The sequence below is a fragment of the Rhipicephalus sanguineus genome, chromosome 3 (assembly GCF_013339695.2).
Source record: "Rhipicephalus sanguineus isolate Rsan-2018 chromosome 3, BIME_Rsan_1.4, whole genome shotgun sequence".
NCBI classification, from domain to species: Eukaryota; Metazoa; Arthropoda; class Arachnida; order Ixodida; family Ixodidae; genus Rhipicephalus; species Rhipicephalus sanguineus.
In genome coordinates, this window is record NC_051178.1 from 37,661,189 (window position 1) to 37,675,780 (window position 14,592).

The window sequence follows — 14,592 nt, forward strand, 5'->3', positions numbered from 1 at the left end:
TGCAGAGATGAGCATGAAACAGAGAGATTTGGGCTATGGCATTTAAGGCTAGCAAGCAGCGGTGCTTCATGAAGCGAAATGTTCACCTTTGCACAATGGTATGCCAATCACTGGGGAACTTTGATTTTCGGACTTCTGGCAGTTCGCTGGCAGCCGGAGCTAGCCAAAGGGTCAGCCAGCTAGTTCCAGTCGGGATAGAAAACAACGTCTTGGTCACGTGTGTGGGAATCCCGAGACAACCCGAAGCTGCCCGAAGAATGCAAAATCGAACACTGGAACAGCCAGCGTAAACGTAAGCAAATGCTACCGCTGTGGCAGCAAACGAAACCTTGCGCCGCGTGCGCGTTGGTTTTTTCTGCATTGCCTGTTTGGAAATATGTGGCTAGGTTTGCTGAAGAGCTGAAGTGATATTCCCGAGCATACGCATTTGGGATACGATCACGTGTGTTCACAAGATCACGTGCAACTCGCCCCGTCTGCAGACAAAACAGCCAGCTGGCGCACAGAGCCTCGAGAACGATGCAAGGTGACCTGCCGCGCCACTAGTGGCTTAACCAGCTCATGTCTGCTTAGTACATGTAACAGTCACTGCACAACACGACGCAAAACCTCGCGAAAGTGATCGTGTCCCCAAAAGAGCTCGGGAATATTATACCTGCTCGGCTATTGCGTACTACGTCACACACACGCACGTGTTGACCAGCTTGCGTTTTGTCTTAAGGGGGGAAGCGGGTCTTTGAGACCGAAAATCAGAAAAAAAATCGAATTTTTGAAAATGTTTTATTTGGATTCTGCCGCTACTGATGCATAACCTCGCCAAGTTTCATGCGTCTTAGATCAGTATTTTAGCCGTGACAGCATTTTATGTGCCGTCAGCGAGCTAAATTTTTAGCGATGAACGCGTAAAAAACGGGCTTATTCAGCGCCGCGCTGTTGCCGTTCTACGTTACCTACGGCAGCCATCTTGGTCGCATTCGAAAGAGCCGCGCTTTTTCTTGAATATCCCGCCGCCCTTGTTTCCGTCCACTCAGAATTCACGTAGAAAATCCGCGCCAAAAAAGGTCCCTCCGCGTGAGCCTATTGGCACAGTGAGCCCACGTGACTAAATAACGCCTTCCGATTCGTCGGGCCTCCCGCGCTGTCTGCTACAGTGCACGTAAAGCGGCAAGTTGATGTCGCCGTAGTATAACTGTGTTGTTCTCGTCGATTTACGTCCGTAAAGTTCCAACCCGCGCAAGCTGGCAAGAAACTGGAGCAGGCGTTTTTATCATCCTCAACAAAGACTGCACGTTGCGGCGGCTTACTGGCACGGCGCCAAGTGAGCTAGACGAAGTGCGCCGCAGCCGCCGGGAGTGAATTAGGCCTACGCTCTCGGCCGCGTTTTGGAACTTTGATCGTGGCGAAGCCGTATCGAAAGTTGCGCAGCGCTCATAAATTCGAAAAAAAAAAAAGAAGCGAGATCACGGCTCGGGCAGGCTCGGGTGCATCAGAAGCGCATCCAGCGGAGGACGGCGTGGTGGCGAAACGCGATTCATCGGTCGAAATGCCGACTTCACCTGTGTCGGCGGCCGCCTCGACGACGTCAGTGATAGGAAGCGTGGTAGAAGGATCGACACGACGTTCTTGACTAGCACCGATCGTGCGCAACAGCAGAAAAAGACTGAAGATAAGATCTCCGGCTTATCGGCAACTTCCGCTAGCGAGCGCAAGCTGCGCACGCTCGCTACAGCGTGCGAGGGCTCTGACCCGTCGGCGGCTAACTACGGCATCGTCGACTTCTCCGCAATCAACAAACTGCTTGAAATGACATGCACTGGGGCCGTTTCGATTGGAAAATGTGATAGGCTACTCTCCTGGTGTCTTCTAAGGCATTTATTTGCAAAGTAAAGCATTTTTACTTGTGTAGCGCTCCTTGAAGATACAGAGTTTTGTTTTTTGCTTTTTTCTCAGTTTCAATTTTTTGGCCACCTTTCATTCTTTTAGCGAGCGTTTCTCAGCTTTGGTACACTCGATTTTGATCATTTTTGTATTACTGAAAAGCTGGATGTTTAGTGAGTGCAACAAAGTGTCATATGTTACTATAGAAAAGCGTAAGTTTTTACAAGAGAGAAAATAACAAAAATACATTTTCTCGGTAATCGAATGGCGGATTTTGAAGCTTCATAACTTTTGTTGTAGGAAAGCTAGAACCATGAAATTTGCTTTTTGCACTCTTTGATAACTGTAGAATGCAATGACATTCAATTCAGCAGGATCCGAGTAGCCAATTTATTGAAAAAGTGATTAAACAAAATTTTAATGAATGATTAATTAAAAAAATTGTCGTAAGGGCTACATAAAAACCGAGTTCATATTTGATATTTACACATGTAAATACATGATCACCGAAGTTTTCATTATCCTAACTTAAATAAAAAGATGCTTCATGTCAAAGTGCCTCTTCCCCCCTTAACATGAGACATGCGGCGGCATCGGTACCAGGAGTGCGCATTATATCTAAAATAAACTTATGTGTGGTGCATCTTCGACTCGTTTTGGCAGATGTTGCCTGGGCCTCTTTTCCAGTCCTAAGTGGCACTTCCAAAAATCTCATGTAGCTCAGCTTTTATTTGAGCTACCGACAATGAAATAAACAATGAAAGGATGTATACATTTCTTAATTCATCTCCGTTTTTTCACATAGACAAGACATAGCTAACATAAAACCACACCACATATACTGGCCCGTAGATCGAAGTATGCTCGCACGTCGTTCGTGACCAACAAGCATCACATAAAAAACACTGAAGACCTGGTTGAAATAGTTAAGTTCTGAAGGGGTTCACGTACGCAAACATACAACGGAGCGAAATAGCTAGTTCGATCACAGTCGTCTTTGCTAAGTGCACAGAAAGCACACAAGACACAACAGTCGAATACTACTACAAAAAAATTAACTCGAAAAGGGTCTCCATGTGTGCGTACGAACGTGTACATAACTTTTGGGATATGTGCATGACACAGTAGAACGTGACAATGCACCACGTTGTTCACGGAAGGACAAAAGCATTTTTTTTATTTGCCCAGTACAAGTGGTTACTGTTGCTTGGCGTGTGCAAATACATACCACTGAAAATATTGACAATAGGGAAAGTTGCTTTTCTTGTGCAAATAGCCACACTGCTGGGATTTTTATCAAAATAGTACGTACGAGGGACTATTACATGAGTATGTATGGTATTTGCGAGGCACACTGCTGGTGTCATCTGGTTTCAGTTGCACAATCTGACCACTGCAAGGTGTCTACGTTCTGCTCATATTTCAACAACCAAGGCAGCATCATCAGGCCATTTTTACAGGGACACTGGAACACTAAACCAAACATTCAGTGTTCTAGTGTACATACTTGTAAAAAAATATGTTACTTACCATGGCGGACTGCATTAAGCATGAGTTGGGAGTCTGTTTTGCTGTTGCTGGATTCAGAAATAATTTGGCTAAGATCTCTGGCAGTTGTGTTTGTAGCTACAGTTGAACCCCTCAAGAAGGAGATTCTCGTGGCAACAAAGAAATCTGGTGTCCCCGGCGAATGGCCATAGAGTTCAATGCGTTTGCCTCCTCTCGACAGCGAAGAGATTTTAAAAAGCACTCCCGCAATAACGAAAGTTTCAGGTAGTGATCCGCAACACGTTTTTCAACCCATAAGCTAGTCGGGAACCCAGAAGTTAGAAAATTGTAGCACCATTCATTTGGCAAGTCGGGCACATACGTTTCCGCCAACAAGCATCGGTGCGACCATTGCTGTTTACATTCGGTCGGATGATGATCACAGCAACAAGACTTCAGTCTTTTTCTAACGCCTCTGTTGGCAACTACGTTGGCACAAGATGTCTCAAGTGACGACACTCACGAAAGTGATGTCATACGAACAGACATTCTGTCGACTGCCTAACCAAGGTCGGCCTAACTACTTGCAACCACGCGTCTCTCAGTGTGCACAGGATCTCCCACACTTTGCTTACATACAGTGTTGTTCGGCCTTTCGGAAAGGCGAGCAAGTTCGCGCAACGTTCTTGATGCTTTTTGACATCATTCGCACATTCCTTGGTGCCCACAATGAAGCCGTGCAAAGCTGCAAGACTCGAGCCATCCTTCAAATAAATTTTGGTTGAGTGAAGTAATTGGCGTGCATATTTTTTATTTTCGTGACGACAAATTCTCACAAGAATGAACAAAAATCGCTTCCCCGGTGATTTCCTTATTGAGGGGTTCGACTGTACTACAGTGTGGAAGGACAGACATGTAGGACAGTATGTACACTTTATTCAAAGAAGAGACTGTTGTCTAAAGCAGCAGTGAACTATGTTTATCACGGTTCGGTGCGCTAGCGTCCACTCCTGTTGCATTATGGCCCAATTCTATTCCGCAGCGGGTTAAAAACCATCAAATGAAGTTGTGCATTCAAGTGCTGCTAGGCTACAGCTGTGAGTTGGGAAGGGACACTGCGCACACTTTCGAGAGGGGAAGGCATCCTCTGAGGCTACAGGGGCAGCTCAAACTTGACATCCACTGACGCAGACCGTGCCAGGCCCACGATGGTCGAAAGGCGAACCACCTGTGGTGGGAGGGAGAGAGATTCATTAGTCCTCTAGACTTGCCTTTTACAATTTGGGCAGAAAAGCAAAGGAATTCCCAGGCTCCTAGAGAATATATCTGGAAACCTTGGTTGGGTTTGAAAGGACCCCTGACAGCAAAACTTTTGTTTGTGACTTTTTACTGTAATTTGTACCCTTGTGTCTGGTAATGCCAAAAGTGAATCGTAAATGCTCTAACATATCGTATAATTAACGCTGGCGTCACTAACTGGGATCACTTTTAGCGTCACTTAGAAACATCCGCCTAAAATTGTAAGAAACTAGCACCCCACAGTTGGGGAGTGCCTTGGACCACGTGAAGTCAAGTTTTGGTGACGTTGACAGTGCTGTTTTCAAATCGGCGCCCCGCGCTCGGTTAAGAATGAAACGATGTGGGTACTTTGGTAAGAATTAAGCCTGTTAAGAGTATGTCCCCTCAGGAAAAATAAAAGCATTCTTGGCATAAGCAGCCAAAACCACCTTGAGAGCAGCCCGACAACAGAGCGAGAGGTGTGTACGCCCCGCGAATCTGTGACGTCGACAATACTCTCTTTTCTTGTGAAACGTGACATGGGGCCTTCGTCTATGTCATACTAGTGGCTGCCAACTCAGATGAGCACTCACGCTTACTTTAAAGCCTAATTAAAATAACTTAACAGTAACGTTCGTCACTAATAATCGGCCATAAGTGCCCGCGTATACAGGACAATCAAACATCTCGAGGTTTAAAGTTTGTTGTCAGGGGCCCTTTAAGAGAAATACAGCATAGGCGCTATCTTCCGCCAAGCAAGCCGATTTACAGACCTCCACTGAATGGCAGTACGAGGCCAAGATGTGCAATTTACATACTTGTGATGCTTAACCATTGCATTCATCTAAAGGACAACCTACTGTGCGGCTACATAAACAAGGTTTTTCCAAACTGTATCAGCAGTGAGTGAAACATGAACACAATTCACTTAGTTTCCAAATACTAAACAGCCTAAGCTTTTAGAAAATTTTACACGTGTGGTTGGGTACAACTTTAAAAGGCAGCAGCATTTCCTCCACAAAGGCAGATGAATATCAGTCTGCACCAATGTGCAGGCACTCTAGGGTGATGTCTTGGGTCGAACTACAGTAGACTCTCGTTAAACGGAACCTGAAGGGACCAGGAAAATATGTTCCAATTAACAGGAGTTCCGTTCACTAAGAATCAACAGAGGTGCAGAATACAAGCCCGAAACCAATCTATATGAGGCAGTTGTTCCGTTTACTGAGAGTTTACTCTCTTTCTTTAGTCATGTGGAGGGGCAGGGGCAGGGCAGACGTGCTTCCATCAGTACAATGGAGCCTTCACAAGTATCTAACTAGAGTAAAACCTCGTTAATTCGAAGGCCTCAGGACCGAAAAAAATGTCCCAATTAAGCGGGATTCCCAATTATCTGAAACAACGAGAAATAAAAGAAATCAGCCAGAAAACGTGATACATGGAAGTCACACCTTTATTGTGGCAAGTCCACCTACTTGGAAAAAAATTCGTCTATGCGTGACTTAAAGTCATGTTTTCCAGCCTGTCAACGAGGCGCAGCATGTCAGCCTCGCCGCCGTTGCACTCGACGAAGCTGCGCACAACACTAAAGGCACTGTTGACATCTGCCAAAGGGGGTGCTCGGAAGGGCTCATCATCGCTGTCAACATTATTGGCCGAGTCTCGCTGTTGATGTCAGCGTAACAAGTCTGCACTGTGCACTCCTCATCCGCCGCGTGCAAAGCCTCATATCGAGTGCAGAGGGTCTCCCCTTCTTCAAACAGGAGAGTGACAGTGGTGACAGCACACTCAGCGGAAGTTGCCTCTTCTTTCACAAACCTGGCGCGCTCAAAACACCGTTGAAAAACGGTGGCCTCCACCAGCCTCCATGCATGAACAATGAGGCATATAGCACCGAGGAGGTCAATGTTATACTCTTTTCCGTTGTCATAGCAAAGGAGCATTCACTTCAACAGATTGTAGCGATATATTTTCCTCGTGTGGTGTATGACGCCCTGATCCATTGGCTGCGACCGTGACGTCGTGTTCAGGGGTAGAAATACCAGCGCGATTGCCTGCAGGTACTGAATGTCGCCATGAGCTGGGCAAAATTATCGACAACGAACAAAACACTGCGCCTTGCGGCTGCAAACTTGCGGTCAAGGTGCCGCACATATTCATCAAAGATTGCAGCCGTCATCCAAGCTTTCTTGTTTTTATAGATCAGGTCATCCTTGGATGGCAGTCGTGCATTTTTGAAACAATGACGCTTTTCTCTTCTGCCAACAACATGCAGTGGCAGCTTGTGCTCGCCGCACACGCTTGCACCAAACAAAACAGCGATTCTGTTTGCGCCCCTTAATGTCTGCCTCGTTCATGGCGAACGTTTTCATAGCAACATTTTGTAGAAGAGAGCAGCTTCATCAAGGTTGTAAACATCTGCTGCTTCGTACTTGGTGAGTAGTGGAGCCAAGGTGTGCTGCTTCCAGCCGTCGACAACAGACTGATCCACGCTGCCACTCTTGCCACAAACAGTCACGCATGCCAGGTTGTTGCACTCCTTGAATCGGCAAAGCCACCCACTGGTGCATTTAAACTCAGAATACCCAAGTTGCAGTGTCAGCTGATTGGCCTTCTCACGCAATATGGTCCCATTGACAGGAAGGTGTGTGCGTTGGCTTTCTGCAGCCAGTCAATCAGAGCTGCTTCAACGTCTGCGTACGCAGGCGGGCGTACTCGTGTACGCTTTGACGAGTGCACCTTGCTGCACACGTCGAGAATTTTCTGCTGATTCTTGATGTTGCACAGCGTTGAGAGAAGCACGTGGTGCTTTTCGGCGAGAGCCGTTTTCGACGCCATCGACTTGCTGGGCTCTTCAATTAAGCACATCTTTTCGTGCAGGAACAAGCTCTTGTACTTTGGCATCTTCCTTCCAAGCACACTTCAATCAACCAATTCACAGGGAAGAGTGCGCAAGCGGAGACAAAAGGAGCAGTTGCACCAAATCATACAACGCTCGCCAGCTGACATCCAAATGACACAAAGACTCTACAAAACATTCACTTCGCTAGGGTGGCTAACATTGCTGTTGGAAAGATGATGATCATGATCGCAACCGCACACACCGCCGCCTGGCGATTGCTCAAACATGGCGTCTACGACGTATTTCCGGTAGAAAAAAAAAAACATGGCCTTCGAGATCTGTATTTAAAAAAAAAAATGTTGTGTATGCTTTAGTTACAGCCTCCGAGATTCGCAACACCCTTTGCATACCTCGGAAGCTGCGGCCAACTGTGCCAATTAGCCGGGAAGTGGCAGTCTGGCCGCACCAATTGTCCACTTAAATTTACGTGTAAAAATTTGGGACCATGCAAATAATGCAAATTATCCGGGATTCTCAATTTACAGAGTACAAATTACCGAGGTTTTACTGTACTGGCAACGTGACAAAGACAATTTTTTAAGCTTCATTTGTTTGAAGAGATGCCCATAAAGCACTGTATTCGGAAGACACCAACACCCAAAGTGAGACAAGTGCTCATATGTCGTCTCTTGCCTTCTTTCTTGCATCTGGAGTGTGCATCTTGCCCGAGAGGAAAAAACAGTAGTAATGAAATTTCAGGTTCATTCATAAAAATGAACGCACAATGTGCACAGCCGAAAAGAATTCCTCAGATAAGTTGACCCAGTTCGCTGTACATTCTTTGAGATGATTCACATATGCCACAAACTAAACATGAAAGTTGCTTGCTCCAATTCATACAGAGCAATTTGTCTTGATTAGCTTGGCATCACTCTCTTGCCGAAACAATGGCTCCAGCGACATTGCCTGTTGAACTACTTCTCACGTGTTTGAAAAAATCCGTAAACAGGCGGTGGGTGCTCGAGCCAACGTTTCGACAAGTGGACTTGTCTTCTTCAAGGCTGGAACTGATTTCCTTAGCTATCGTGTGTATATGCTTTGTGCCCTCTCCAAAAGAGGGGAGAAGGGGTGGGGAGGGGGGGTGGAGAGGCCACCGGGACGACTGGGTGAGTCATAAGGAACAAAAAAAAAGGGGGGGGGGGCGGGACGGGAGGGTTTACGTTTCACTGAATCATTGTCAATGGAAGCACGTGGCATTTTAACAATAGTAGGTTCGAAATGCCTAGAAGAAGGGATTAACTCTCATTCGTTTTCGTTGTGTATGTACCATATCGAATAGATTCCAGAGCCCCCTTAGAAACGTTAATGCCTGCTGGCTGGAGTGTATTGAACTTGTGAATAAGGTATGACTCTGTATATTTTCTGTCTCTTGGGGACCGGAAGTTTGACTGAAGTATGTAAAGTTTGAGATCTTCGAAGTTGTGACCTGCTACATTAAAATGCTGTGCCACTGCTTTGGGTAACTTTTTCGCTGTGTCCGCGCGATGCCCGTTTAATCTAACATTAACAGGTTGTCCCGTTTCGCCAATGTACCGTTTTTGACAATATGAACATTCGATCATGTAGATAACGTTTGAACTAGTGCAGGTAAAACTAGATTTTATATGATGACCTAGTGAATACCTAGATTACACTAGTCATCACCCGCGACATTGCAAACAAGGGATATTTGTAGGACAGGCGAGGCGTATAAGAAGGATCTGTAGCAATGACAGCGACTACGTTCACCACTTAAGCAACCTAAAGGAAACATTAGTTAAAAGAAATTACCCGCATGATGCTCTAAACAAGGCCTTCAACGAAGCATGTCAACTAGATAGGAAATCATCACTAGCTCAAAGGGCCCCCGTAGCACAGCCTAACCAGCCGCCAGCATTTATAACCAAATACTCAAATGCGCTACCAAACATAAATAATATCCTCCGTAAGTATTACCCAATACTGGCAAGCAACGAGCGCCTTAGAAAGCGTTTCCCGGAGTACCAAAGGTCGTGTATCGCCGCAATAAAAATTTTAAGGACATGTTAGTGCACGCAAAAGTAAACCCTCATTCTACTGCCCACATAACACCTTGTTCTCGTCCAAGATGTAAGACATGTAAGCACCTTCAAGATGACGTTATAGTTAGAAGCACCGGAAAGTCCATCATATAAAATCTAGTTTTACCTGCACTAGTTCAAACGTTATCTACATGATCGAATGTTCATATTGTCAAAAACGGTACATTGGCGAAACGGGACAACCTGTTAATGTTAGATTAAACGGGCATCGCGCGGACACAGCGAAAAAGTTACCCAAAGCAGTGGCACAGCATTTTAATGTAGCAGGTCACAACTTCGAAGATCTCAAACTTTACATACTTCAGTCAAACTTCCGGTCCCCAAGAGACAGAAAATATACAGAGTCATACCTTGTTCACAAGTTCAATACACTCCAGCCAGCAGGCATTAACGTTTCTAAGGGGGCTCTGGAATCTATTCGATATGGTACATACACAACGAAAACGAATGAGAGTTAATCCCTTCTTCTAGGCATTTCGAACCTACTATTGTTAAAATGCCACGTGCTTCCATTGACAATGATTCAGTGAAACGTAAACCCTCCCGTCCCCCCCCCCCCCCCTTTTTTTTTTGTTCCTTATGACTCACCCAGTCGGGTCCCGGTGGCCTCTCCACCCCCCCCTCCCCACCCCTTCTCCCCTCTTTTGGAGAGGGCACAAAGCATATACACACGATAGCTAAGGAAATCAGTTCCAGCCTTGAAGAAGACAAGTCCACTTGTCGAAACGTTGGCTCGAGCACCCACCGCCTGTTTACGGATTTTTTCATCGCAGCTTCCATCTTCCACTTCCTGCCGTTTTTTTGGATTTTCTCACGTGTTTGAATTTCCTTGTTACAAAAGCTGCTTATGCATTGTTTTTGCTTAGCAGCAGAACACTGTTGTCATCACTGGTTAAGAGATGAAAAATTCTTGAATACGGGGTGTCACTTGAGTCTTAATTGGTCATCACTAGTTAAAATATTCAAAAGTGTGTTTCAGTTTGCCACATGGCAGTGAGGCAGCGTTACTTGCTTAGAGCTGCACCTATGAAAATTTGGAAGAAGAAGAATGTGTGGTCTCTTCACCACATCTACAGTTTTTCCTCTTTTCAGATCCTAACTCTCGTTTGTCTCTAATGGTAACTCGAGTAGTAGTTTAGTTTAAACTTGTATAAGCACAATTCTGCTCGCATCTTGTTACTTCCTTTTTTTTTTTATTAGACCCTTAAGTTATGCTAATGTTAAATGCTTTTGTTTAAGAGTCGTGGCACTTCATAAAACGACTTCACAGCAGCATGCAGCGAAAATATTTTTTTTTACAAGACACAATAAAGCTTCCAAGGTTTCTGCCCTTGGGGAGCCCCAGAAACAGATAAAATGGTTTTAACAAAATGCTGAGTAGCCATTTATCCCAGCACTGACAGTGGAGGCCGCTCTCCCTTTGTGCAGACTCTCCACCCCCCCTGGAAGTGAGCAAGGAGTGACCACTTGCCATCTTTGCTGCCTCGTCCAAGTTGTCACAGGCCAGGATCTTGAGCTTGCTGGTGGCAATCAGGGCTTTGGCCTCGTCCACCTGAGTACCTGTGCACCATTCAAGAAGAGGTTGTGTTCTCCACCCACCATGATCTGCTCACAGCCGAACACTCGTCATCACCAACTATAGGCAGTGGACAGTTTTGTACCGAATGTGTTGCTGCGTACCAGCTGTGATTAATGCTTCAAACTGAAAGCCTGCTGCGATATTTTGCCAGGAAAGGAAACCCCTTTCCAGATACCGCAGGGGAATGCAAAGCCTAGCTCCAGCACAGCATTCATGTTGTGCTGTTTGCACAGCTGTCTGGGAGCTGTAATATGAAGCTCTGACTGAATCCAGATATATATTACTGTATATGCTCCCAGGTTACAGCACCAGTACATGTTATTCCCGGTTTTGGCTTTGCACTTTCCAAGTTTTTTTTTGCATAGTCCCGAAAGAAAAAGAAGCAACGAAATGTTTAAGTAAATCTTTCTGTGGGTTTCATTTGTGGGTCCATTAAAGGGAAGCACTATGCAAGCCTTTGTTTGTCGTCTTTGATTTTCAAGTCATGCCATCATGCTCATCCTGCTAGGCTGAGCACTTTCACATGACGCTCATTGTACAAAGTTCGCAGGATCTAAACTCGTGCTCATACAGAGCCCACTGGCACGGCAACTTACTTGCTTTAAAAGGAGTGTCTGCCTCTTTAGCAAAGCCTGTACTCGTGGGAATATCAGCAGCACATGACTACTGATAGACATCAACCATGGTTCTCATTTCTGAGAAAAAGTGCAGCTAGACACCTCATCTGAACACTGCTTATGCTTAAAAAAAATGTCAGTTTTCTCTTCACCAAAAACAGGGATGTTACTGGCTTGTGTAAATTGAACTAAAACTGCAATGTTGGCTTACAGTGAAGAGATTAGCACTCCACATGTTTCAACGATGACATTTTTTTTAAGCAATGAAGACAGCTGAATGTCAAGTGACAACTTTTTGTTAGTGCCTCCTGATCAAGCAGTAGGCTATAGAGAAAAGGTTACCAAGAAAGATCCTACATGGCAAGCCAGAAGTCATCGCCAAAAAGAACCTGGTGGATTAGGTCAGCAAGGTATATGTATACGACCGGGCTAGTTGGTGTGCATCCATCACGTATTACAGTGTGCACTTTGCAGAACAGACAAGCAATGAACAAAGACAAGAGCTGACTTCCAACCTACCCCCCCCCCCCTTGCCTCTTGGGGACACCCCCCTGCGCATGCCCGCGACTCCAACTACATAACCCGCACTCCCACATTTTAAGCACATTATTCCATTTTTTGGTGCGGGTTATATGCTAGAAAATACGGTATACAGTTAAACCTGGACATAACGAACCTCTATTTAACGAATTCCTGGATTTAACAAAATTTTTTCATTCCCTAACTCGATCCTCATAGAAGCCCATGTATTTTTTACCTCCATGTAACTAAGGCATTGTGGCAAATGACTTGGGTGTAACGTATTTTCCATGCTCATCATTCATTATTTTGAGCAGTAGATCTGCCGAAAATTCGGATAAATAATGCGTGACTTTTGCAATTGCTAAAAATAAGGCAATCGGCAATCATGAGAGGAACACATGCGAGTGCAGTCAGCCAGAGCAGTCGATCCAGTGTGCCGCGATGATGATGATGAAAGCCGCTAGCTCCCCTAATGCCACTTTTTGGCAGATCCGAGTTTTTTCCCCCTTTTTTTTTCGCTTATGCATGGTGACACCAGATGTCGCTTTGTGCGTACCTGATTTTGTTTCCTTTTTTTAGGCTTTTGCGTGTTTTGTTGTCATTGCATCGTGTGTGAGTAGACGCGATGCGAGCCTTAACGCGAATGTCAACGTCAACAGTGCGTATTGCACACTTCTTACAGTGATTGTTCGCTTTGAAAATGAGTTCGGCGAGAAAGCATAAAGTTTTCTCTTTCGAGGACAAGCTGTCGATTGTCAATGCGGTCACCGCTGGCGAGAAGGATGTTGCTGCACGATTCAACATTCCTGCCAGCACCCTCTCGACTACTATCTTGAGTGCGAAAGACAGCATTCGCAGTGCAGTAGAGTGGGGCACAAGCTCGAAGAAAAAAGATGAAGTCATCAACGTACGCCGATGTGGACAAAGCTGTGCTTACGTGGTTTTTGGACACACGTGCTCGAAAAATGCGCATAAGCGGTGCCATCCTACAACGAAAAGCGAAGGATTTTGCTTGCATCCTGGGCCACGACGACTTCAAAGCTAGCAACGGCTGGCTGCAAGAATTTAAAAGCCGAAAAGGAGCCGCCGGGAAGATCATTAGCGGTGAATCGGCCTCTGCCGACAGCGATGCTTGAGCATCGTGGGTGGTCGAGGAGCTGCCTGGCGTTTTGAGCCGCTACGAGGCAGCTGATATTTATAACGCTGATGGAACAGCTCTGTTTTATCAGATGCTGCCTAATCGCATCCTGGCGCTTAAAGGAGAAGACTGCCATGGAGGCAAGCAAAGCAAACTCCGCGTGACGATTTTGCTTTGCGCCAACAGTGATGGCAGTGACTAACAGGTCCTGTTGGTTATCGGGAAAAGCACCCAGCCCAGATGCTTCACGGGAACGAAGTGAATTTCAGTAAAGTATGTGGCCAATTCAAAGGTTTTAATGTCGCGGGTTATCTTTTCCGATTGGTTGAAAGACTTCAACGAAGACATCAAGCGACAAGGCCGCCAAACCTGTTTGCTTCTGGGCATGCTCTGAGCACCACGTTGACAGTCTTCAGCTCTCAAACATAGAGATAATATATTTTCCTCCCAATTGCACATCCCTGATACAGCCACTGAATAAGGGAATAATCAACAGCTTAAAGTGCTGCTACCGCCGTCGTGTGATAGAAAAGATTCTCCTGGACATCTGTTTTGAACGGCAAACCAAGATCAACACCTATCAAGCAGTCTAGATGATCGCTGCATCGTTGCAAGAAGTTGCAGCTCAGACGGTTTCAAATTGCTTTGCCAAGGCCCAAATAAAGGTCGTTGAAGCTGGAATTTGCAACGACGAAGAGGGGCCTGTGAATTCAGCGGATGTAACCGAATCGTGGGATGCGCTACGTGCGAACGGGGGAGTGCCTGGAAACGTTGAACTTGGCGTATTTTTGTTTACTGACAACGGCGCTGTATGTACTGAAGAAATGTCACATCGCGGTCACGACGAAGGTGCATCAGAGAAAGATCCACTGTTTGCCGCGCCTACCGCGAAGGAAGTGATGGACGCGTTGGATGTTTTGCGTCGTGCCGTCAGCGCGCAGAATGATTAAGCTGCATTTCACGAATTAACTTCCTTGAAGTGCCGCTTGATATCATCATATATGAAGAAAACACAAGCCAAAATCACACAGTTTTTTTTTTTCTTCTGAATAAATGTGAGAGGTGAGGTCTTCTGAAGTGATGTCCGTCTCCTTTTGTTTTGCGTGATACTTGCAGATTTTCACGTGAAA

The 14,592-nt window shown here is 45.7% G+C and overlaps 2 protein-coding genes across 2 annotated transcripts in view; one reads left to right on the forward strand and one right to left on the reverse strand.

Moving 5' to 3' along the window:
- The window catches only part of LOC119386565 (uncharacterized), a 132,440-nt gene extending 121,269 nt beyond the window's left edge, over positions 1-11,171 (forward strand). Inside the window, 1 exon segment of the mRNA XM_037653848.2 lies at positions 11,035-11,171. Coding sequence (XP_037509776.1) covers positions 11,035-11,069 — 35 coding nt within the window. The 3' untranslated portion in view covers positions 11,070-11,171.
- LOC119386568 (succinate--CoA ligase [ADP-forming] subunit beta, mitochondrial-like) overlaps positions 4,285-14,592 on the reverse strand; it is a 43,033-nt gene continuing 32,725 nt past the window's right edge. Inside the window, 2 exon segments of the mRNA XM_049413182.1 lie at positions 4,285-4,594; positions 11,078-11,166. Of these exon segments, the coding sequence (XP_049269139.1) occupies positions 4,520-4,594; positions 11,078-11,166 (164 nt within the window). The 3' untranslated portion in view covers positions 4,285-4,519.